The sequence below is a fragment of the Microcaecilia unicolor genome, chromosome 1, assembly GCF_901765095.1.
Source record: "Microcaecilia unicolor chromosome 1, aMicUni1.1, whole genome shotgun sequence".
Taxonomy (NCBI): Eukaryota; Metazoa; Chordata; class Amphibia; order Gymnophiona; family Siphonopidae; genus Microcaecilia; species Microcaecilia unicolor.
The window spans coordinates 253,664,355-253,688,031 of NC_044031.1; the positions used below are offsets into that span (position 1 = coordinate 253,664,355).

General features: G+C 40.0%; 1 protein-coding gene across 1 annotated transcript in view; it reads left to right on the forward strand.

Annotated features, from left to right (window-relative positions):
• RARB (retinoic acid receptor beta) overlaps positions 1 to 23,677 on the forward strand; it is a 256,557-nt gene that overhangs the window by 223,742 nt on the left and 9,138 nt on the right. The window contains exon 7 of the mRNA XM_030205690.1: positions 9,109 to 9,267. Coding sequence (XP_030061550.1) covers positions 9,109 to 9,267 — 159 coding nt within the window. The remainder of the gene's footprint in view (positions 1 to 9,108; positions 9,268 to 23,677) is intronic.

Consider the following 23,677-nt stretch of genomic DNA (forward strand, 5'->3'; position numbering starts at 1 on the left):
AACCTAGATGCTAAAAAGGCTTTTGATCATGTAGCCTGGGATTATGTGGACCAGGGTTTAGGTCAATATAATCTTGGTGACCATTTTCAGAACTGGATACACATTCTATATGCCAAACCAGAATTACAAGCTCCCTCCTTTGAGATTCACAGGAGAACTCAGTAGGGTTGCTCTTTGTCTCACCTTTTGTTCATTCCTTTAACGATTAAATTAAGAGCAACTGCAGGGATTGCTGGCATTGTGATGGGAGGTCATGAATGGAAGATACATTTGCAGATGACATGCTTTTGTTCTTGAGCTCTCCAGAACAGACTCTGCCAAAAGTAATGCAATTACTAGAACAGTTTGACAGTTTCTCTGGGTTAAAAATTAATTTTGACAAGTGTGAAATTTTATATGCTGATGGTGCAAGTGAAAGGAATACACCAAATTTACTATTAAGAAAGGCACAGGAGAGTTTGAAATATTTGGGGGTATACTTAGACACAGATCCGGCTAAACATCAGAGAGAATCTTGAAGGGGTGAAACAATTATATGATAAATGGAAAGATTAACCTTTATCCCTTTGGGGTCAAAATGCTTTAATTAAAAAGATAGCCTTTCCTAAGATATTATACCCTCTTCAAATGGTCCCTTTTTCGATCCTGGGACAGGATGGAAGACTTTATAGAAGCATAGTGCAGCAGTTTCTATGACATGGAAAAAAAATCCCAGGTTGAGCTACCATAAATTAACGATGAGCAAGAGGAAGTATACTGTATGCATTCATGTGTAAGTTGAGAAATTTTGACTTTAAAATATCAGCAATAAACCAAGGTTCTCTTATCTATGGGTCATTCTCATCAGTGCCATAGCATTCCTGCTATTGCTACTAGCTTTATGGAAGTATGGTAGACAGATTCTGGCTGTGCTCAAGTTGCATAAGAGAAATTGTCAGTGCTATAAGCATCCCTGGTGTGGGAAGAACTCTTAATTCAGGGTGAGTTTTTTTTTTTTATTAATGCTTTTACAATACATTTACAAGTCATACATAAACTTGCGTTGGTAATGCGGACCTGAATACTTACAAAAACATAAGTTCTTTAACCAGAAGAAATTATAGCACTTTGTCCTCTTTAGACCACAATATTAGGAGGCCACATGAATGAAATATAACAGGAGAAGTTTAAGGCAAAAACAAAATCAAATTATATAGCTTAGCAGACATCTAATCAACTAAGTATCATCAAGCTAAGTCTACCCAGTAGCCAATTTTTTTATTTTAACAAATTCACTAAGATGTTCTGGTTGAAAAAACACATATTTTATCCCTAGGAATTTAACCACACATTTACAGGGTTAATTAAGATAGAAAGATGCTCCCAGAGCTATGGTTTCAGCCCTAAGAGACAGAAAAGCTTTCCTTCTCTCCTGGGTTAATTTGGTCACGTCTGGGAACATCCATATTTTTTTCCCTAAGAAGAGTGAATTTGCATTTCTAAAGTAAAGACGTTTAACTGCCTCCAGATCTTGTTCAAATACAAAGTTCACTAATAGTGTCAGTCTTTCAGAGTCTTCAGACATAGAAGTTTCTAGAAAATCGGTTAGATTCATAATGTCTTTATCTTTTGGCCGTTCGGGGGCCCCTGGATCTGTATCATCACTTCCGGTCCCAGAGTCACACGCTGGAGAGGGGGTCCTTCGGGTTGGGGCGGCGGTTCGAGTTCCGGGGGAGACAAGGTGACATCGAGTCCCAAGCCCCGAGGGTCTCCTTCCGACGAGGCAGCAGGATTATTTCCGGATATCGGGGTAGATGTAGTTGTGGCGTATCTCTCCATCGTCTGTTGCCCACCAGGAGGTCTAGGCTTCGAGGTCTCACCTTTGACCAATCCCTTTCGCTTGGTATGGGGCATTTTGGATAACGAAGTAACGTTGTGGGAAACAGATTTCAGGAGCTCACAAGCCGCAGACTATCGTGCCGCCATCTTGTCAAGTGACCTCCTCCAATTCAGGGTGAGTTTTAACAGTGTTAAATTAAAAAGAAGAGGTTTGGAAGAGGTGTCCAAGGGAGACTGGTGATTGATTAAAATAAAAAGAAAATGCTAAGTTACTTACCTTTAGCAGGTGTTCTCCACGGACAAGCAGGCATAATATTGTCACATGAGGGCAATGTCTCATCCCAATCCTCAAACATGTTATAGAGAATTTGCCATGCTCCTACAGTTGACCATTTCTAAGGGACTGGGAGGAGGCAGGGGAACTTGATCCAGTTCCTAGGTTGACCTTTGTATAAAAGAAGTTTGTCTTGTATGCTTCATTGGTAGTTTCCCAAATTTATTTTGTATGAATGGAAGCAGGAAGAACCCCCAAACTTTCATATGTGGCTGCATGCATGAATGCCCTAGCTCCAACAGCTTCAAAATGACAATAAGCCACATGCTATGCGATATGGATGTCTTTGGAAACGTTTTCTCCAAACTTATGGCAGACACCCAGCTAAACAGAACTAAAGAGTGTTGATTTATGATTATGTTTTGTATTCAGTGTGTAAGTTTCTGAGGAATGAGGAGGGGAGGGTAGATGGATGACTGGATGCTTTGCCTGTATGTTGTAGGGTTTTCTAAATGTAAACTATCTGTCATGGGGATGGAGAGTTGGACCCCCTGTTTGGATAAGAGTATACCGACATGGGGATAGATGGTGTTATATGATAACATGGGCGCTGTATTTTGTAGCCTGTTCCTTTCAGATGAGTTTGTCGATACATGCCGTTAATGTTTATTGTGTTAAATCTATGATTGGTTGTTCATTCTTCTCCTACAATTGACTGCTAAATAAAGAGAAGTTAAAAAAAATCTGAACAGGAAATCCTCTCTTCAGAGAAAAGATATGGTTAAAAAGTTGACAAAAAGTGTACTTACTAGTACTTATCATAAAGCTGAATATCCAACTAGGAAATTAATAGGAGACAATAAATTGTTTGCCAGAGGTAAATAAAAAGTGAGAAATTGCTGAAGCAGCAGTAGCAGAGCTAAGAATTTATATTATTTATTTATTTGTAGCATTTGTATCCCACATTTCCCACCAATTTGCAGGCTCAATGTGGCTTACATTTGCCGTAGTGGCGGTTGCCATTTCCGCTTTACAGAATTTCAAATGGTAGTGCATTAAGGTGCGTACATACATGGCAAAGAATAATACATTATAGAGTAGATTAGATTGTAACATATGTTAGGTCATCAATTATAGAGAGATCGTTCTCGACATAGGATTAGAGTGGTATATGATTAGACCATGTGGAAGAATAGATCTGGAAAGAGCTTTGAGGGCCCTCATTGTGTAGTGAGTCTTTCACATACTTAGTGAAGATGTTTCAGTTTCTACTAGAAAGTTCTGGAGGTTCTGTTCGAGACAGTCACATGACCCTATTGTTTGATTGTCTTCAGAGAATGAGTCTTTGATTTCCCTCTGATTATAAGTAGAGGAGTGTGGTAGCCATGCTAGTCCACTCTTAAGGTTATCAATAGAAATCAAACAAAATAAAACATGGAAAAGAAAATAAGATGATACCTTTTTTATTGGACATAACTTAATACATTTCTTGATTAGCTTTCGAAGGTTGCCCTTCTTTGTCTGATTATAGCAATCAAAGTCATTGTTCAGAATCAACCTTATAACTACCATTGTATATAGCCATCTCTCTGTAAAGTTGTGCTAGGGAACAAAGAGTGAATGTTAATTGCAGAAGTAAACACCTTGAAATGTGCTTCTTGATAAAATAGTTCTCCATAGTCTTGGGAAAGATCTCAACTAAAGGTTTAACGTTTGCTGTGAAACAGAACTCTGCATAATTTGTGTTGTCCAAGAGCTCAAAGTGTTATCTTTCTAATTCTATGATGTGCAGCAAACCGTAGATCAGCACTGGTAACAACCTCTGTCCTTCCCCATCACCATACCAATCCTTAGCTTTTACAGGAGAAAGAAAACTGATTTTTTAGTTGACAAAACAACGTATCAAAAATCATCAGCTGTCGTGCACTTCTGTGGCTTTATAATAAAGCATCTCCCCCAAGGACTCCTAAAGAGCTATGTGTACTATAGGCTGGCCCACACAGCCCTATAGGAAGGGCAGTCAGTATCAACTGATGGATGCTGATTACTTCTGGTAATTTTCTAGTTGATTAAAAAATGTATTTTTATATGCCAACCCCGTAATTCTATATAGTGTGCCACAAGTTAAATGCCCCAATGGGGGTAAATGGCAGTTAGATGCTTAGCTGCACATAGGGCCCTGTTTACTAAGGTGCGCTAATGCTAGAGACACCCCATATATTCCTATGAGTGTCTCTAGCATTAGCGCATGCTAATTTTTAGCACACGCTGCGGCAAAAGGGGGCCTGCGATGGCATCAGCGCTTGTTTTTCATGTGCGCCGAGGCCCCCTTTTACCACAGCTGGTAAAAGGGAAGTCTCACGTTCCTGCAAGAAATGGCCATGTGTGATCATTGGGGGGGGGGGGGAGCCCTTATCGCCACCCATTGCAGTACTGCCCGATTACCAGTGCTACAAAAATAAATAAATTTTTGTAGTGCCAGAAATGACGGCGCGTTAGGGGTGGGAAGTACCGCCGGGCTGCTGCGGTAGCCCGGCGGTACTTCCTGTATAGCAACCGGTAAAATGTCCAAATCACATAGCTGTAATACGTCTTCCAACAACAGAAAAATCACTGTTCCAACCACTGTTGGAAGAAGTATTATAGTGATGTGATTCAGACCTCTGCCCTGATGAAGTTATCGAAACTTGGCCATGTTGGCAGGGGCCTCGAGATTGACATTTTGAAAACTAAGTAGCATATTACATATAAAAAAATTGGATCAAATGTTAATTTCTAATTCTTGGATCACATTGCATTTATTGTGGATGAAAGTATATAAGGTTTCTCCTTTTGGGCAGGGGCGTAGCCACAGGCGGGCCTGGACGGGCCCAGGCCCAGCCACTTTTGCTTCAGGCCCACCCTAATAGCCCCAACCCAACATCCCTCACTGTGTTTTCTCTCATGGCTCCGGGTCCGGCCGGCCGGGAGCATTGCCTGCCTCAGATTCTGCTCCTCCCCGCCACTGCCAAGGGGGCCTGGCTCTGTCAGCAGCATTTGTAACAGGCTCTCTCCGGCCAGCCCTGGGTCCTGCCCTCTGCTACAACTTCTGTTGCCGCGTGGGAAGGACCCAGCAGAAGGAAAGATTTGGCACAGCTGCAGGGATGTGTTCTCAGGGTTACCATATGGCTCCAGAAAAAGGAGGACGGATTGAGCCTCCCTCTGCAGCTTCACACTCAGAAACCGCAGGAGGGAAGGAAAGGAGGAGAGAGAAAGTGGGAGGTAAGAAGGCCTGTCTTGATCTGGCACGGGAGGAGCAGGGGCAGAGAAGTGTGCCAAGCTCCGACTCACCTCCAGACCCATCCCTGCCACTAGGATGTGATGATATAGTACCGGCCGAAGTTGGCCCTGCCCCACCTCTTCCCATCCTCCTTGCCCTACTCCACACAGCACCAAAGCACAGTTAGGTTTTAATGGAATGCTTCTTCCCTCCCTGCCCCCCCTGCCTAAAGCAATTAACACCTTTCAAGAAAAAAAGACCCCCCACTGAGGCAATGTGTTTATATTTGCAAGAGAGCAGGGTAACACCGTAAATCTCTAATATCATTGTAGGACAAATTTTGCAATGCAGATTACCACTTTGTGTGCCGATTATCTTAACTGTTTTTGGTTTGCTGCACTAAACGTAAGTCTTCAAATCATATCATGTGGTGTGGTATCTTTCTAAGAAAATAGGCTGTACTGGATTTTGTTGTAAACATAAGGAAGGCTAGGATGAGGGGATTAACTTCGTTCTTAATCACAAAGCACTATAAACTGTCAGATAGAAGTTGTTACTGAGTTATATTGCATTTGGGGCAACAATGTATAAGACTTTTCTGTTTCACGGTGTCAAGCTAGCCTGTTGTTATGGTATTTAACAGACTATTACCCCTTATCTCCATGAAGGAGCAGATTTCTTTCAACTGTGTTAAGTAATAAGCAAAAGGCAAGCTCATCTATACAAAACAGATTCAATGCAGTTAAATCTCTACCACAGTTGTATCTTGTGGTTACCAAAATGTCATTTTCATGTCTGAATTACAGAAGAGGCTGTGTTTGCAGGCTTCTTTTACAATGCCATAGATAACTTAACATTTTCTTGCAATTGAACATAAAATTCACTTATTTGTCACATAATGGCTCCCATAGGTAACAGTTCTATTATATTCATATCCCCCGCCTCTAGAAGCACTGATTTGCATATAATTGAATGCTTTCTACCTGCAGAAAATCAGATTTACTCTGGGAGGAGCTTTCCCCGCAAACTGCTCTGATTGTACTGTAGTTCCCTGCTATTGAATTATAGCACCATGAAGCTTGCACTTACCTCATCTAATAGCCCAGGGCACCTGACTCTAGGCGATAGGGTACCAGATGATTTACTAAAAAGAACATATTGCACACTGTATTCGAGATATTAAGATAGATGCAGCCTTGGCGTGACAAAAAGACATTTACCCATTGTGCACTTTGCAGAATAAAAGCACGCCAGGAAAACTGCATCCTTGGCATAATAGTGGCACAACAGCCTAAAAACGGAAAGCTAGATACCTGATTAATAAGTGTTCTGAGGTGCTTCAAAGCTCTTTTTAAATGTAAATTAAAAATCGGTTTTACTATAGAAAGTGAAGCATTTGATGTGACAGAACTGGATTGTGAAGGAAATAATGAAGCTATAACTAAGAATTTGTGTGCGCCTATAATAATTAGTATGCTAGTAATTTTTCACTTCTATTGCCACAAGGGTGGTTTATATATGAGCAGAGGAGATTTGCATTTCCTTTAAACTACTGGTACTTTTATATATATAATATGGGATTAAATCACTATATTTAAAAATGTTGGTGTTCCATGAACCAGGTTTGTGTTAATGCAGGAGAGCTGTTGCACAGCCTGTTTACTTGGAAATCCATCATCAAGTGCACTCTAAGGCATTATTAAGGAGTATCCCAAGAGTAAGTAAGGGGAGGGGAACCTAGTGCCCACCCATATTAGCTCTGGGCCCACCCAAAATGTCAGGTCTGGCTACGCCACTGTTCCAAAGTGTATTTCTATTAAGGGATACGTATATTTCCTAATTTCTGTATTATCTCATTTGTTGGGATATATTGAAAATAATAATAAAGTGAAAAAAAGTTGGATCAAATGATGAAAGGGCAGCGTATGCAATTGAGAAAGTTACATGCATGCAGCTAGCCAAATTTCTGAGGATCCATAACAAAAATTTAAAAAATGTGTTAAAAGATTTTCATGCTTTTGGACATTAGCGACAATTGTTAAGTAGCATGTAGATGCTGGGACAGTGTTTCTAACATTTGGGTGCTAACATTTACACCCGTCTTTTACATGCTATAATTGTTGGTGCCTAAGTCTGTTCCATAATGGAATCCGGGGCAACCAGATGCCATTGTAGAATACCACCTTAGTACAGTCCACAAAAGCAGAACTCATGACTTCTAATAGTTAAAAAGACTTTTATTCTTGCCACTTTAAAACACAACCCGACTATTGGGAAAGGAGGAGTCACTCTTTTTATTCTGCTGCTAGCTGCTGAGCCGTTTTCATTGCTACCTCTACTAACTATTAGGTGCTTGTGCCCTTTGGGACCCCAATAGTTGATAATCCCTGAAGCAGCCTCTAGAGAGGCGAAACATGGCCACGTCGGGTTGTGTTTCAAAGTGGCAAGAATAAAAGCCGCCTTTATAACTATTAGAAGACGTATGTTCTGCTTTTGTGGACTGTACTGCTTTTTCTGCAGAACTGTTGTTTTCCTCTTCTGGATTTGCTTGCTGGAATACTATCTTATTGCACAGACTTTTGGCGCCTAATTCATAGCATTATTCATAGAGTCACCTTCCCAAAAGGGTGGGTACTCCTACCCTAATCCTCTACAGCCGTTTGATAGTAGCACCCTAACTTCTCCCTAAAAAAAAATGTTAAAAATTCCCCCAATCAGTGTTTCTGTAAAATGCCAATCACAATATTTAAAATCATACTTGGATATTCAGCACTGGGCTGTAGCCAGATACTGGTGCTGGATATCTGGGTAATAAGGTGGCTGCCACCAATATTCAGTACCTGGATAATTATCCAGACGAGTTAGGACAGATGCCCTGATTACTTCCTGCTCTGTCCGGACAGTGTTGAGGTGGTCAGTGAGGATTTCAGCAGCTGAATAAGGCTGCTAAAAATACGTGAGCAGAACTTATCCAGGTTGGAGCTACTGAATATCAGGTCCATTTTGTCTTGGTTGATCTGCCACTCTAGTGTTCCCCACGAGTCAAACGCATTTAAAGAAATATTTTGACGAGAAATGAAATCAAGTGGGTTTGTATATATATTTATTGAAGTATCTTGCTTGTGTTTTTAATTTTAGTCAAAGGTGTTTGGCAGTGCATTTATTTCATTGCTTCCACCATGCACAGGGTTTGATTTATCAAGGACTCCTCTCCAAAGTGAAAGAATAGAAGAAACCCTTCCATTAAACCAAGCTCACAAACCTCTCACTGTCCCTGTCAGCAAAAGTGAAAAGCACTAAACCGTTCTTTGTAAGCCTTGCTCAAAACCCCTTTATAATCAATTCTGCTTCTAAAAGAGCACTTTATTTCATGCAATATTAAAAAGAAACATAATATATACACACACACACATCCAAATATTTAGAGAGCAAAAGACGTGTTTGAGTTCTTAAAAGCAATTCACATGACAGCATAAGCACTGTCATAAAGTGACCCTGAAGCAAGCACCATAGTTTCTTGCCTTTGATAATTATTTGATTTTTCTAAGGTCAAGGCCACGCATTCATCTCATTATTAAAATACCTTGAAGTTGTAGTTTTTAGGTTCAGTACTGCCACCTGCTGGTTTTCAGAAGCTGCAAGTAGCAAACTGTTATTGTGCATGCACTGCTAATCTTACAGCATCATTGGAGTATTTCAGCTGAACAAAATAATTGCTGTGTTTGTACTGAGAGATGCATTCTTCATTCCAATTCAGATCGCCAGGACCTTGAAGAACCCACAAAAGTAGATAAGCTACAAGAACCCTTGCTGGAAGCATTGAAGATATATATCAGGAAGAGAAGACCTAATAAACCTCACATGTTTCCAAAGATCTTAATGAAAATCACGGACCTTCGCAGTATTAGTGCAAAAGGTACTGTCTGCGGTTATCGTACCTCGAGGTTTAATGCTGTGGATCTAAAAACACGAAGTAGGTCAAGGCATGACCAGTATTTGGATGGGAGAGTTACAGAAAGATTGGGCGCTACAGGAATGATATGGGGTACTTTCCAACCTGGATCAATAGTGAGCTAACACTTCAACATGATAGTAGGGAATATTAGGTTGACAAGGCTTGTACATTTCCAAAAAGGTGCACCGAGTTTCTTAATGTTGTGTAAATATTTGTAAGTCCCATGACCCTGTCTGCAAGTAAGACTATTAATCCTAAAGCACAGCTGAATTCCAACAGAAGCTGTATAATCCCTATGTGAAAAGAATGAAGTCAAAATTTACCTTGTTTCCATGTCTGCTTTCTGATGTACAGAGCTATTAGCAAATCGTGTAGATAAAAATGGAAAACAAACATGACAGTGTTTTCCAGGGAAGATGTCTACACAGTTTTACTTACATAATGGATTTATTTTTATTTATTGGGATTTATTAACCGCCCTTATGAAGAGATTCACACAAGGCGCTGTATAGCAGGTACAGTTTAACTAAAATGACCAAATATAAAAATGAATACAGTAAATGAGGTAAACGAGAACAGCAAATTAAAACCTAATGATAGGATTACCATAAAACAGTATCAAATCAGATAACAGATATAATACAATGTCAGTATAATACTAATGAAACATCTAATAAGCACACATTAGAACATTCAAGTAACATAGATATGATGCTAATGCTTTTCTACGGTACAGCTGACCATATAGCTGAGGGACCAAATGCAGATATATAGATGGGGATAAGATTTATGGTACCGAGTCAGTTGGGGGTAAATAAATGGGTGGCTAAACTCAAGGTAAGTTCTTTGTACAGTTAAACAAGATATAAGGAACTGATCTAAGCTACAGTGTGTGTAGCAAGCTAGTCCAGGTGCAGAATGAGTGTATAGTCAGTCACTCTATGTAGTAAAGGCTTGGGAGAAGAGCCAGGTTTTCACCTGCTTCCTGAAGTAGAGGTAGTCTCAAGTTACATGTGGCCCCTCTGGGAGTAAATTGCAGAGCATAGGGGCAACACCTGAGAAGGGTCGCTGGCGGGTATTACATTGTACAATTTCTTTTCATGAGGGGACAGGTAGTGATGATCCATGAGGGGACCTTAGAGGTCTGAAAGGTGTGTAAAGGACTACTTTAAAGTACTCTGGCCCTGAGCACCTTGAAAATCAAACATACAGTTTTAAATTTAACCCTATAAGGTAGTTGTAGCCAGTGTAGCTTTTGCAGGAAGGGTTTGAGGTATTCATACGTAAAAGGCCTCATATAAAATCACTTCAAGTGTAAAAGTATGTTCAGTGCAATGAGGTGAACATTAGTGTGTGACATTAGAGTAGGCATGATCAGGGGAAGAGTTTGACTAGAGCGTGGGTAGAGTCATGATTTATGCATGGACTTTATGTGCTAACATTTATGGTCTAATTAGAGAGATAAGCTTATGGAAAGTAATAGGTTTTAAGTGAGAATGATAATTCTGAACGAAGAGTAGGACCACTGCAATGCAACAGGAGCGTTGAGCGAAGTCAAATTTAATTTGTTCAGATAAAGAAATAACCAACAGATTTTAACTGGAAGATCAAAGAACTTACAACGGTGGGTATGGAATAAGGCAGTTCGAAAGAAAAGCAGGCTAACCAGAATACAACACTCGAGGATCCTTTTACTAAGGTGCATTAACGGATTTAGCACACCCTAAAAATTAGTGTGTGCTAAATACCGCACAGAACACTGTATATACCTATGGGCTGCATGGCACTTAGGGCTAGATTCAGTAAATGGCGTCAAGAAAAAAAATGCTTAAGCGGTATTTTATAAGTTGTGCCTAAAGCTCAGCACAATTTAGAGAATAGCGCTTAAGCGTTATGGTCAACACAACCATTTGCACCAACGAAAACATGGTGCAAATGACCATGCTTAAACTGATGCGTGGAGCACTCTTATTCTGTAATTATGCACCTAAACTCAAAACCATTCCCCAATCCACCCCACTTGCAGCCGTAAGGGCTATTGTAGTGGTGTACAGTTCGGAACAGTAGGTTTTACGTGGGTTTTGAAGCGCTCACCATACACTATAAGAGGGTAATGGTGAGATGTGTACCTGGCACCTTTTATGTGAAGTCTACTGCAGTACCCCCTAGGGTGCCCCACTGCTGTGCTAGGATGTGTGTGTGGTCAGTCTACTAAGAATGCTGCCCCCCCCCCCCCCCCCGATACATCCCAATGGCTTGTTTTGGTGCTTTTGTCCCTTGGACTTTTCTTTTTGCTTCAAAAATAGTCCTAAAAGATAGATGCACTGAGCATAAAAACATTTTCAATATAAAAAGTTGGATGTTTTCTGGTTTGAAAATGGCCATGTTCACTATTGGATTTTTAGATGTTTTTTTGCAAAACGTCCAAAATCGGATTTAGATGTCATATCAAAAATGCCCCTCCAAGGGGTCCTTTTACAAAGCTACAACAAAAAGTAGCCTTTGCTTGCCCGTATGTGAGTCTTTTCTGCATGCTAAAGCCATTTTTGTGGAGGAGTGGCCTAGTGGTTAGGGTGGTGGACTTTGGTCCTGGGGAGCTGAGGAACTGAGTTCGATTCCCGGCACAGGCAGCTCCTTGTGACTCTGGGCAAGTCACTTAACCCTCCATTGCCTGCCGCATAGAGCCTGCCATGAGTGGGAAAGTGCGGGGTACAAATGTAACAAAAATAAAATAAAATTTTTACTGCAGCTGTAAAATGGCCTATTCTATTTTATTTGAATTAATGGCCATACACTAATATTAATATAACAAAAAGGTTATGGGAGAAAAGTAATCATATCAACCAAAATTTCCACTTAATTAGCCAAAAAGTGATCTATTTAAACATTGTTAAGGGAACTAGTAATTACAGAGGGAAAAAAAAGCCTCAGATGCTGCTGAATATATTGTGTGTATCTTTGTAGGAACTATATCAAGCGTCTAACTCAATCCGGCTGAACTCTATCATTGGCTTAAAAAAAAAAACCTCTGTTTTTATGATATTACTTTTGCTTTATCTCATTTATTTTCTTCTTTTTTCATTTCACTATCAAAACATTATGAAATTTCCCAAACTTGCTTGCATTAATGATTTGTCTGACTGCGGAAAGAGGAGCATTTATCTTGTATAAGGATTATCCCAACGGAGACCTGTTTCACACTTGCTTCTTCAGGGGACGTGCAATGACTGCTCTCTGTAGGTCATACTGACTGCTCACTCGTTCCATCACTGCTGTAATCTCTAATGCACTAATATTGCCATTAGCGCATGATCATTTTTAAAAATTACTGCGTGAGTACTTACTGCCACCCATTTTGTTGGCGGTAAGGGCTCACACAATATCCCAGTTAGCATGTGCTAATGCAGATGTGCTAACTGGTTAGCGCAGGAATGCCCACTCACCGCCTCCGACATGCCCCCTTAAAAAACTGAATTTTTTAGCATGCAGTTAGGACAGGCACATTTTGAAGTTACTGCAGAATGCCAGAGCGCGTCCTGTGGTACTCAGTCTTTACCTGCGTTAGACTCGCATTAGTACCTAACACAGTTTTAGTAAAAGAACCCCTAAGATAACAGGGTCAGTTTTCAAAGGATTTATGTAGACAAATTAGCCTTTATTCACATAATCCAACAGTTGAAAATTCCACACCCTATTTAGCTAAAGTCTGTCTGTACAACCTCACTAGGTGCACAGAATTAGCTGGCGAGAACGGGCTTTTTAAATTTAGGGGTCCGTTTACTATGCCGCGTAAGCGTCTATGCATGCCCAATGCGTACCAAAATGGAGTTACCGCCCAGCTGGCGAGAATGGGCTTTTTAAATTTAGGGGTCCGTTTACTATGCCGCGTAAGCGTCTATGCATGCCCAATGCGTACCAAAATGGAGTTACCGCCCAGCTACCGTGTGGCTCTTGCGGTAATTTCATTTTTGGGTGCACATATGATACGTGCGTCCGAAAAATAATTTTTATTTTCAGGTGCGTGTATTGGACACACGCCAAGTGGCATTTGGCACACGTAGGTCATTACTGCCCAGTTACCATGTGAGTTTTTACTGCTAGGTCAATGGCTGGCGGTAAGGTCTCAGACCCAAAAACGACACGTGGCAATTTTGATTTTGCGCACGTCCATTTTTGCAAAAAGTTTTTTAAAAAGGTCTTTTTTATAGGTGCGCTGAAAAATGGATCGGCACATACCCAAAACCCGTGCCTTCACTACCGCAAGCCATTTTTCAGCGCACCTTAGTAGAAGGACCTCAGCTAGTTACTGTAATATTTAGTGCTTACCTGCTAAATATGTCTTCCTAAATGTGAATGCATGAAAGACTGCCTTGTATCAAACTATACAGTATTTGTATGGGTAGATTTAACCAGATATTCAGCTGTAGCTTTAGACAGTTAACTCTGATGTTTAACAACTCTTTGAATATCTACTCCAATGTTATTCAAGCATGAGAGAACATAATTTATTAAACTAGTATAGTAGTTTTGTTTTCTGACTTAGATTTACCTGTCTCGAAGCCCAACCACCAACAAAAAACAATTGCTTGTTAATATGAGCATCAGTAAACTTAGGTTGCCAACTAATAATAAACTGAGTATTGTGAATGATCTATAGCACCTTAAAAAAGTTTTCATATCCTTGTACATTTTTCACATTCTGCTGCCTAAATCTACACAACCTGCTCTGCAAAGTCAGTGTGAAACAATTATAGAAATATTAAAAAAGTAATTAAGAATATGAAACTAAAAGGAGGAAGTAACACCATCATCTGAGCCTCATAAATAAAGCAGAAACAGTCTAAAAATCTAACGGAGTAGGTCTTAATAAAAATCTGGGATAAACATCCAAAGAGCAAGAGGCAACAGCATATTGCTGTAAACATAACTGAACTGAATAAGAAGAAAAAGACGGAAGGATGATCAGACTCTGTCACCAGGGAATTCATCCAACTATAGGCTAGATTGTCCAAATAATTCAGAAAAAGCAGAGGAAGAGACTGCATAATCTTAACAATCTTAACTTTAAAAAATTTGAGCTAACCCCATAGCCAAAGATAATGCTTCATTCATCAATACCTGTTCCTTAGTGCTGCTGTATAACTTGTTAACGAATTCAAATAGTTCTTTAGTATCTATAAAGCTATGTCCTGTATAGGCATCATAATATTTCAACTTAACTTTTTTTAATCTTATGTTTATATCCTCGACCAGCTTTCCTTCAAGCCATTTTATTAGACTCAGATTGGTCTTTAGACCATTTGTTTTCTAATTTCCTGCACAGATCTTTTTGCCAGTAAAATTTCCTGGTTAAAGCCAGGGAGAGTTCTGAACCAAGGGTCTTTTCTTGATTTTCATAGGTGCAATTTTATCCAAAATTATTTTACTCATTATATCCCAGTTCTTTAAAATAGACGGGGAAGAGATTTTAGAAAAATTCTCTATTAAAGACACCTTGGTCCAGAAATCATGAGCATCAGTTTTACTTTGGGAAGCATAAGTTTGCTGTCATAACAAATTCTGTAAGCCACATTGAGCCTGCAAATAGGTGGGAAAATGTGGAATACAAATGCAATAAATAAATAAATAAAAGTAATCAAAGAACTACGCTCGCGATTCCTGCCATTTTCCTTCCAGTTCATCGTAAAGGACAGTTTACTGTGATCTGCAATCGTCAACAAAACTTCTGCAAAACAAAAATATTAAATGTGTAAAACTTAATAGCAAACAAGTCTAGTTGATTACCCTTAATGTAAGAAGAAAAATGATCTTGTAAGGTCAACTCAAAAAAATCTAACACCATCTATTTTTTTAAGTTCAATATTTTTTTTATTGATATTTATAAAACAATAAAAAATAGAAAAGGAAAAACAAAATATATAGGAAGGATCAGTAAAACCAAAAAGGCAGACTGATCAAAGAATCTACAAATATTGTAGCCAGACGGTGTACAAAAACAAAGGAGTAACAACCTCAATCATAAGAGAAAAAAACGCCATAACTCAAATAAGAAAGAAATTGTTCAAAGGATGCAGGGAGAGTTAAACACATGAGTCTAAACACAAAAGGACAAATTTTGAGCAAAATATACAACAAGCAAATCTTATTGAGTCTATAAAAGTAATCATAGATGACCATCACGTTAGCGTTTTTAACGCACGTAAATGGTTTATGCACGTTAAACGCTAACACGCCCATAGAAATGTATAGGCGCATTAGTGTTTAACACCCCTTAAATTTACAGGCGCATTAAAAACGCTAACACACCTTAGTAACGCTAACACACCCTTGTCCCTTCCTTCTCACCCATTACTTCCCTCACCTGTAACTGTCTTGTCTGTCTGTATTATTTAGATTGTAAGCTCTTTTGAGCAGGGACTGTCTCTTTATGTCAGGTGTTCAGTGCTGCGTGTGTCTGGTAGTGCTATACAAATGCTAATAATAATAATAAATAATAATAGTAAACACACCCCCATGCGTCTAAAAGTTTCCGATAACTCCCTAATTTTTCATATGCAAGCGATTCATATTTATATATAAGACACACTGAAGCCCACCACATATGACTATTGAACTTATTCAATGGCTTCCAATTCCAATACAAAATATGGGGCCCTTTTCCTAAGCCGCGTAGGCACCTACACGTGCCAATTTGGAATTACTGTCCGGCTACCGCGTGGCCTGGACGGTTATTTCATTTTTTACATGTGTCCACTGTGCACACCAGAAAATAATTTTTATTTTCCAGCGTGCTGCACTAACTGGGCAGTAAAAAGCAGTCTATGCACGTAGACCATTGCCATCCGGTTAACGCACGAGACCTTACTGCTAAGTCAATGGGTCTCAAACTCAAAATGGACACGTGCCAATTTTCATTTTGTTGCATGTCCATTTTCGGCCAAAATTTTAAAAAGGCATTTTTTACAGGTGTGCTGAAAAATGGAACTGCACATGTCCAAAACATGCGCCTATACCACTACAGGCCATTTTTTTGGCACACCTTAGTAAAAGGACCCCTAAATGTTGTACGCCATACTTCAAAGAAAATGAAGGCAGAAAATGAAGGTGACCAAAGAAAGATATTCTCATATGTTAGGGGACAACACTTGTGGGATGTTTTCCCATACTAGAGTCCAAACGTTATGAGTATGTATACAGAAAAAAACCAAGAGATGATCCAGAGCTCCTCGAGAGGCTTGACAAGACCATCAGAGATTTGAGAACATTGAGTTGAAATAATTTGCCAGGAGTCCAAATGACACAATGCATTACAAAAAAAATAAAGATTGTGTAATAGAAACCCAATACCTGAAGAGACTACAGCCGATACAGAACACTACGGCCCAGCTGATCTTCAAGCTAAACAGTTACTCTAGTATTTCACCATGCCTTGCTAAACTACATTGGCTTCCCATAACCGAAAGGGTCAAGTTCAAAACTGCTTGCATAGTCTTTCAAACTCTTTTTGGAACCACATCTGCTCTGTTGATCAAAATATCATCTTTTTGCTTGGCTTGTTCAGAAAGACTAAAAGACCTTCTGTTCCTATCATCCTAGTCACACAAGAGCATTCAAATCCAAAAGATGTTTGACACGTTCTTCCCAATATCAGACACCTCTCTATGGAATTCACTCCCTCTGCTGATATAAAATCTGACAATGAAGTTAAAAACACATTTATTCCCAAAGATGCTAAATAATCACCCAATAAGGAACTTTTTCCATCAACTACGTACAGAACTGTTAAGCTCCGACATTCCCTATTCTGTTCACAACAATAGTCCCCCTCTCTAGCCCTATTTCCACTGATTATGTACAGAAAGGTTAAGCTCTGACATTCCCTATGCTGTTCACAATAGTCCCCTCTCTAGCCATACTTTCCAATGCAATTTAATTCATGTAAACCACACTGAACCCTCCTCAATAGGGGATTTTAGTGGTATACAAGTGCTAATTTGATTTGATTTTTATGGGTGTCAGTAGATCTTGTTTGGGACATTTACTGCTGTATGTGGGAGGAAAACAGAGTCAATTTTATTCTGCTTCACACCGGACATCATCTTAGCTAATACGCTCCCTGCTTGTTTACATAGAACACTGCAACCTGATTGTCCATTTAAATGTAAATAATGTATTTGATTCTTAAGCCAATCTCTGAAAGCCTTTATGTTCCAAATGGCCCTTCAGCTCAAGGAGGTTGATATGAAGATCTGTTTCTTGAGCAAAGTTCCTTTGGTGTGAAGCTTATCTACATGAGCTCTCCATTCCAGGTCAGATGCATCCATTGTTAACACCTTATATGGAGGTGCAATTTGGAATGTTAGTCCCACAGTCAAATTCATTCGAATTGTTTACCAAAGAAGGGCATGAGTTAACTCTGGCAGAATCTGGATTGCATCTGCTAGATTTTCAGCTGCCTGAGATGAATGGGAAGCTAGGATCTACTGGGCAGCTCTCAAATGGAGCCATTCCATGGGAATGACATGCACTGTTGAGGCCATGTGGCCCATCAACAAGAACATTTGCCAAGTTGTAACATGCTTGCTGCTGTGGACCTGCAAGGCTAGTTCTGTAAAAAACTTTATTTTTGATTTATACCATATAATCATTTGAGTTGAGAACTCAGTTCTATTTGTTTACCATGCTTCCTTCACTTATATCTGTATTTCTGATCGATTTAATGTATGCCAGTTATCAGATAGATTTGAGTAAATAAGATTAAGGAGACCTAGTAGAGGATAGTTAGCTCCTTGGTATTATAGACAAAATCCATGGGTGAGATGGACAAAGCTACATTGTGAGAGGAGAGGAGAGGTGTCCTACAGCACAGATTTAAGTCACATCTATCATCAGGAATTTCTTGTATAAAAATGTTTTTAATTTTTTGAGAAAGCTTTCATAGATGATTTTGTGTCGTATGTCTTTGGTCAGTGTATTCCACCATTTGGCCACATTATACTGAAAGCCAGCGATGTGGGCTGATTTGTAGACCGCCTCTTTCCAGCTGGGGTGGTGGATAATGAGGTGATCTCTGAGCTTCTCCTAATGATATTATATAGCTTGGTGAGGTGCCGTTGACAATCTGGTATATGAAAGTACAAATTTTGAAAACTACTTTTGCTCTTATGAGTAGCCAGTGCAGGGATTGTAGCAGTGGCGTAGCATGGTGGTATCTGGATATGCCATAGATGAGATGTGCAGAGGTGTTTTGTACTGTCTGTAGTTTTTTGAAGATGTATTCCCTGCATTCCTCATAGACCGTGTTTTTTGAGAAATGGGTTCTTAGTTGTTCCAGTTGCCATAGAGGGGCATAATCGAATGGGGCGCCCAAGTTTTCCTGAGGACATCCTTGCAGGACGTCCCTGCGAAGGGGCGGGGTAACCTGTATTATCGAAACAAGATGGGCGGCCATCTTTTGTTTCGATAATATGGTCGGGAATGCCCAAATCTCCACATTTAGGTCGACCTTAGAGATGGTCGTCCCTAGAGATGGTTGCCCCCGATTTTGGGCGATAATGGAAACCGAGGACGCCCATCTCAGAAACGACCAATCCAAGACATTTGGTTGTGGGAGGAGCCAGCATTCATAGTGCACTGGTCCCCCTCATATGCCAGGACACCAACCGGGCACCCTAGGGGGCACAGCAGTGGACTTCACAAATTGCTCCCAGGTGCATAGCTCCCTTACCTTGGGTGCTGAGCCCCCCAACCCCCCCACAAAAAAACCCCACTCCTCACAACTGTACACCACTACCATAGCCCTAAGGGGCGAAGGGGGCACCTACATGTGGGTACAGTGGGTTTCTGGTGGGTTTTGAAGGGCTCACATTTACCACAAGTGTAACAAGGGGGGGGGGGGGTTGGGCCTGGGTCCGCCTGCCTGAAGTGCACTGCACCCACTAAAACAGCTCCAGGGACCTGCATACTGCTGTCATAGAGCTGGGTATAACATTTGAGGTTGGCAAAAAATTATTTTAAGGTTTTTTTTAGGGTGGGAGGGGGTTAGTGACCACTGGGGGAGTAAGGGGAGGTCATCCCCAATTCCCTCCCGTTGGTCATCTGGTCAGTTCGGGCACCTTTTTGAGGCTTGGTTGCTAGAAAAAATGGACCAAGTAAAGTCGGCCAACGGAAGAGCGCTAATGGGGATACGCAGGGAACATTTTGGATGTTAGGAGCAGTGGATAAAGTGCAGGACTGAGCCACTGGAGTCTGATCAAAAAGATTTAAAACGTATTACAAGCCATATTTTCGAGACTGGAGATTAGCAGCAAAATGTACGCAGACGTCTCTCAAGAACAGCTCAGACTCCTGGAAGAGAACAGACTATGAGGCTTATTTTCAAAGCACTTAGCCTCCCAAAGTTCCATAGAAACCTATGGAACTTAGCCTCCCAAAGTGCTTTGAAAATATGCCTCTATGTGATTGATTCCAAAGGTGCACTGGAAGACACAGTTTGTTAAGGACTTCATGTTTTGTCTGAGTTAAATTTAAATCTAGTTGTGTTTTCAATATGTATTAGATCGGACTGGTAACAATAGGGGATACTATAAGGGGCAGGGGGGAAGTGCCATTTAGGCCTGTGAAGAGTACACATAGTAGTGGTTGTGTGAGAAGGGAGGGCAGATCGGAATGTGTGGAAGCCCAGACCAGATGTATTCCATGTATTGACAAAGGTGGAAAGAAGAGCAAACAACAGCCAGCATGGTTAAAAGGTGAAATGAAATTGGCTATTCGAGTAAAAAAAAAAAAAAAAAAACATTCTTCAAAGAATGGAAAAAGGATCTGAATGAAGAAAAAAAGAAGCAACATAAGCACTGTCAACATACATGCAAAGCATTGTTAAAGAAGGCTAAAAGAGAACATTAAGAAAAACTTGCCACAGACACAAAAGCTCATAGCAACGCCTTTTTCAAGTACATCAGAAGCAGAATGTCTGTGAGGGAATCCTTGGGACCATTAGATCATGAAGGAACAAAAGGTTCACTCAGAGAGGACAAGGACATAGTGGAAAGGGATGGGATGGCCCCATCATATATGTCAGACCTAATTGACTTACCAACACGAAATACCAAAAGTTCATCACGTGCTTTCCTAAACCTCCACTACCCCAATTGCAGAGGTCTTAAATACAAATCAATACATGCATCTAGCTTCGCCTACCTCTGCACACAATTATGGAATAAACTACCGAATACTATAAAAACTACGCAAGACTTGAAAACCTTCCGGAAGTTACTGAAGACGTACCTGTTCAAAGAGACTTACAAAAAGAATCCTCCTTAATGACTTGTTTCCTAATCTATACCAGAACCAACCAATATTGATCACTTCTAATTTGATTATTTTATATATTATCATTATTGAACATTACATTTTTTCCTACTCTCACTTGTATGTTATGTATTATCATTTTATTTACCCTACCTACCTGTTATTCTTGTACATTAATTGTAACAATATGCTGAACCTCTTACTCTGTTAATGGTGATGCCATTGCTATATAATGTAAGCCACATTGAGCCTGCAAATAGGTGGGAAAATGTGGGATACAAATGCAGCAAATAAAATACCACCTTTCTGTGGTTACAAAGCGGTTTACATATAATATACAGGTACTTATTTTGTACCTGGGGCAATGGAAGGTTAAGTGACTTGCCCAGAGTCAAAAGGAGCTGCAGTGGGAATTGAGCCCAGTTCCCTAGGATCAAAGTCCACTGCACTAACCACTAGGCTACTCCTCCATTCCTTGCTTCAGCAGAAGATGTAAGAGATCTACCTGTACTAAGGGTGACGATGCTGAGGAACTGAAAGAGATCTTGGTGAACCTGGAAGATGTACTGAGAAAAATCGACAAGTTATAGAGTGATAAATCACCTGGACCAAATGGTATACACCCCAGGGTGTTGAAAGAACTCAAACATGAAATTGCTGATCTGCTGTCATTAAAATTGTCTGTAGTACCTGAAGATTGGAGGGTGGTCAATGTAACACTGATTTTTAAAAAGGGTTCCAGGGGTGATCTGGGAAATTACAGACCGGCACACCTGACTTCAGTGCTGGACAAAATAGTGGAAACTATTAAATAAAATTACAGAACACATAGACAAACATAGTTTAATAGGACAAAGTAAGCATAGGTTCAGCCAAGGGAAGTCTTGTCTCACCAATTGGCTTTATTTTGTTGAAGGCATGAACAAACATGTGGATAAAGGTGAGCCGGTTGATGTAATGCATCTAGATTTTTGGAAAGGTTTTGACAAAGTTCCTCATGAGAGACTCCTGAGAAAATGAAAAAGTTATGGGATATGAGGCAATGTCCTTCTGTGGATTAGAAGTTGGTCTCAATGGAGGAGCTATTTAACATATTTATATATGATTTGGAAATCAGAACAAGGAGTGAGGTGATTAAATGTGCAGATGACACAAAACTATTCAAGGTTATCAAAACATATGTGGATTGTGAAAAATTGCAGGAAGACCTTAGGAAACTGGAAAACTGATCATCCAAATGGCAGATGAAATTTAATGTGGACAAATACAAAGTGATGCACATTGGGAAGAATAATCCCAATCATAGTTACCTGGTGCTAGGGTCCACCTTAGGAGTCAATACTCAAGAAAAACATCTAGGTGTCATTGTAGACAATATGCTGAAATCTTCTGCTTTGTGTGCAGTGGTAGCCAAAAAAGCAAACAAGATGCTAGGAATTATTAGGAAAGGAATGATATATAACACCACGTATTATAAAGCCTCTGTATCGCTCCATGGTGCGACCTCAGCTCAAGTACTATGTTCAATTCTGGTCTCTGTATCTCAAACATGATATAGCAGAATTAGAAAAGGTTCAAAGAGCAACCAAAGTGATAAAGGGGATGGACTGCCTCTCATATGAGGAAAAGCTAAAGAAATTAGGGTGTTTCAACTTGGAAAAGAGAAAGCTGGTGGGGGGGGGGGGGGGGAGATATGATTGAGGTCTACAAAATCCTAAGCGGTTTAGAATGGATAAAAGTGAATCAATTTTTCACTCTTTCAAAAAGTACAAAGGCCAGGGAACACTCAATGAAATTACATGGATAAATGGAAATGCTTAACAAACAGGAGGAAATACTTTTTCACACAAAGAATAGTTAAGCTCTAGAACTCATTGCCAGAGGATTTAGGAACAGTGGTTAGCATAGCTGGGATTAAAAAAGGTTTTGACAAGTTCTGGGAGGAAAAGTCCATTGTCTGTTATTGAGATAGATATGGGCATAGGAGCCAACTCCGTAGGTGCTGAGCACTCCCAATATTGAGCAGACTGCTTCATTATGTATAGAGAGGGGTAATTTTTGTTTTTTCACCCACAATAATTTTGAAATGTTGGCACCTATTGTTTTTAAATTACTAGTCTTTTCATCACCTCCCCAAATTAGTGCTCATCAACCACCCTCAATTTAGAGAGATAAAAGACTAGGAAGGCCATGCGTATGAGAAAAGCAATTCTTTAATTTCTTATCAAGAGAAAGTTACAATTACAAATACTAGTTTCTCATGTGGAGAGCAGGGGATACAAACATATGTTCTGCCTCTGCCTCTCCAATGTAATACTATGATTCAATTATTTATATACCTTTTATGTTAAGCAAGGCTTCACATACTTCAGCACTTATCTTCCTGAGAGATCATTCTGTTCTCACAATATATTTTTCCCTTAAGTTGCTAAATCACATTCTTCTGTCCACCCATAATTGCACCTTTCCCATGCTAGCTAGCTTGCCTGTAAGGGTGTCTTAATAGATCATAAATTCTTGAGTTTACACAGGCTCATGTTCTTTAATAAACTACAGGCTTCTCAATCTCTGATAAGATTCTAGAGTCATACCGGCTTGTCAGCCTCTGCCCTTTTTGACCTGTGCTGGGGTGCTGACCTGTGCTCATGATTCTACACTATGGAATATGGGGGAAGCCATTGCTTGCCCTGGGATTGGTAGCATGGAATGTTGCTACTGTTTGGGTTTCTGCCATGTATTTGTCACCTGGATTGGTCACTGTTGTAAGCAGGATACTGGGCTAGATGAACCATTGGTCTGACCTAGTATGGCTATTCTTATGTTCTTGAGACCCTCCTAGCTGAGCAGATAGCCACTAGAAAAACTAACTTTAAGGTAAGGTCAAGGAGGCATACTTCAGTGGCTCAAAGGGCAAATTCCCCATTACAATGACGTCCAAATTAAGGCCTTGTTTGGTTAATACTACCTTCAGTGGAGGGAGCAAATATGTTTCACACCCCATAAGAACCTCAATACATCAGGATGATTTGCCACAGAAGACCCTTGATTCTTCCCTTGAAAA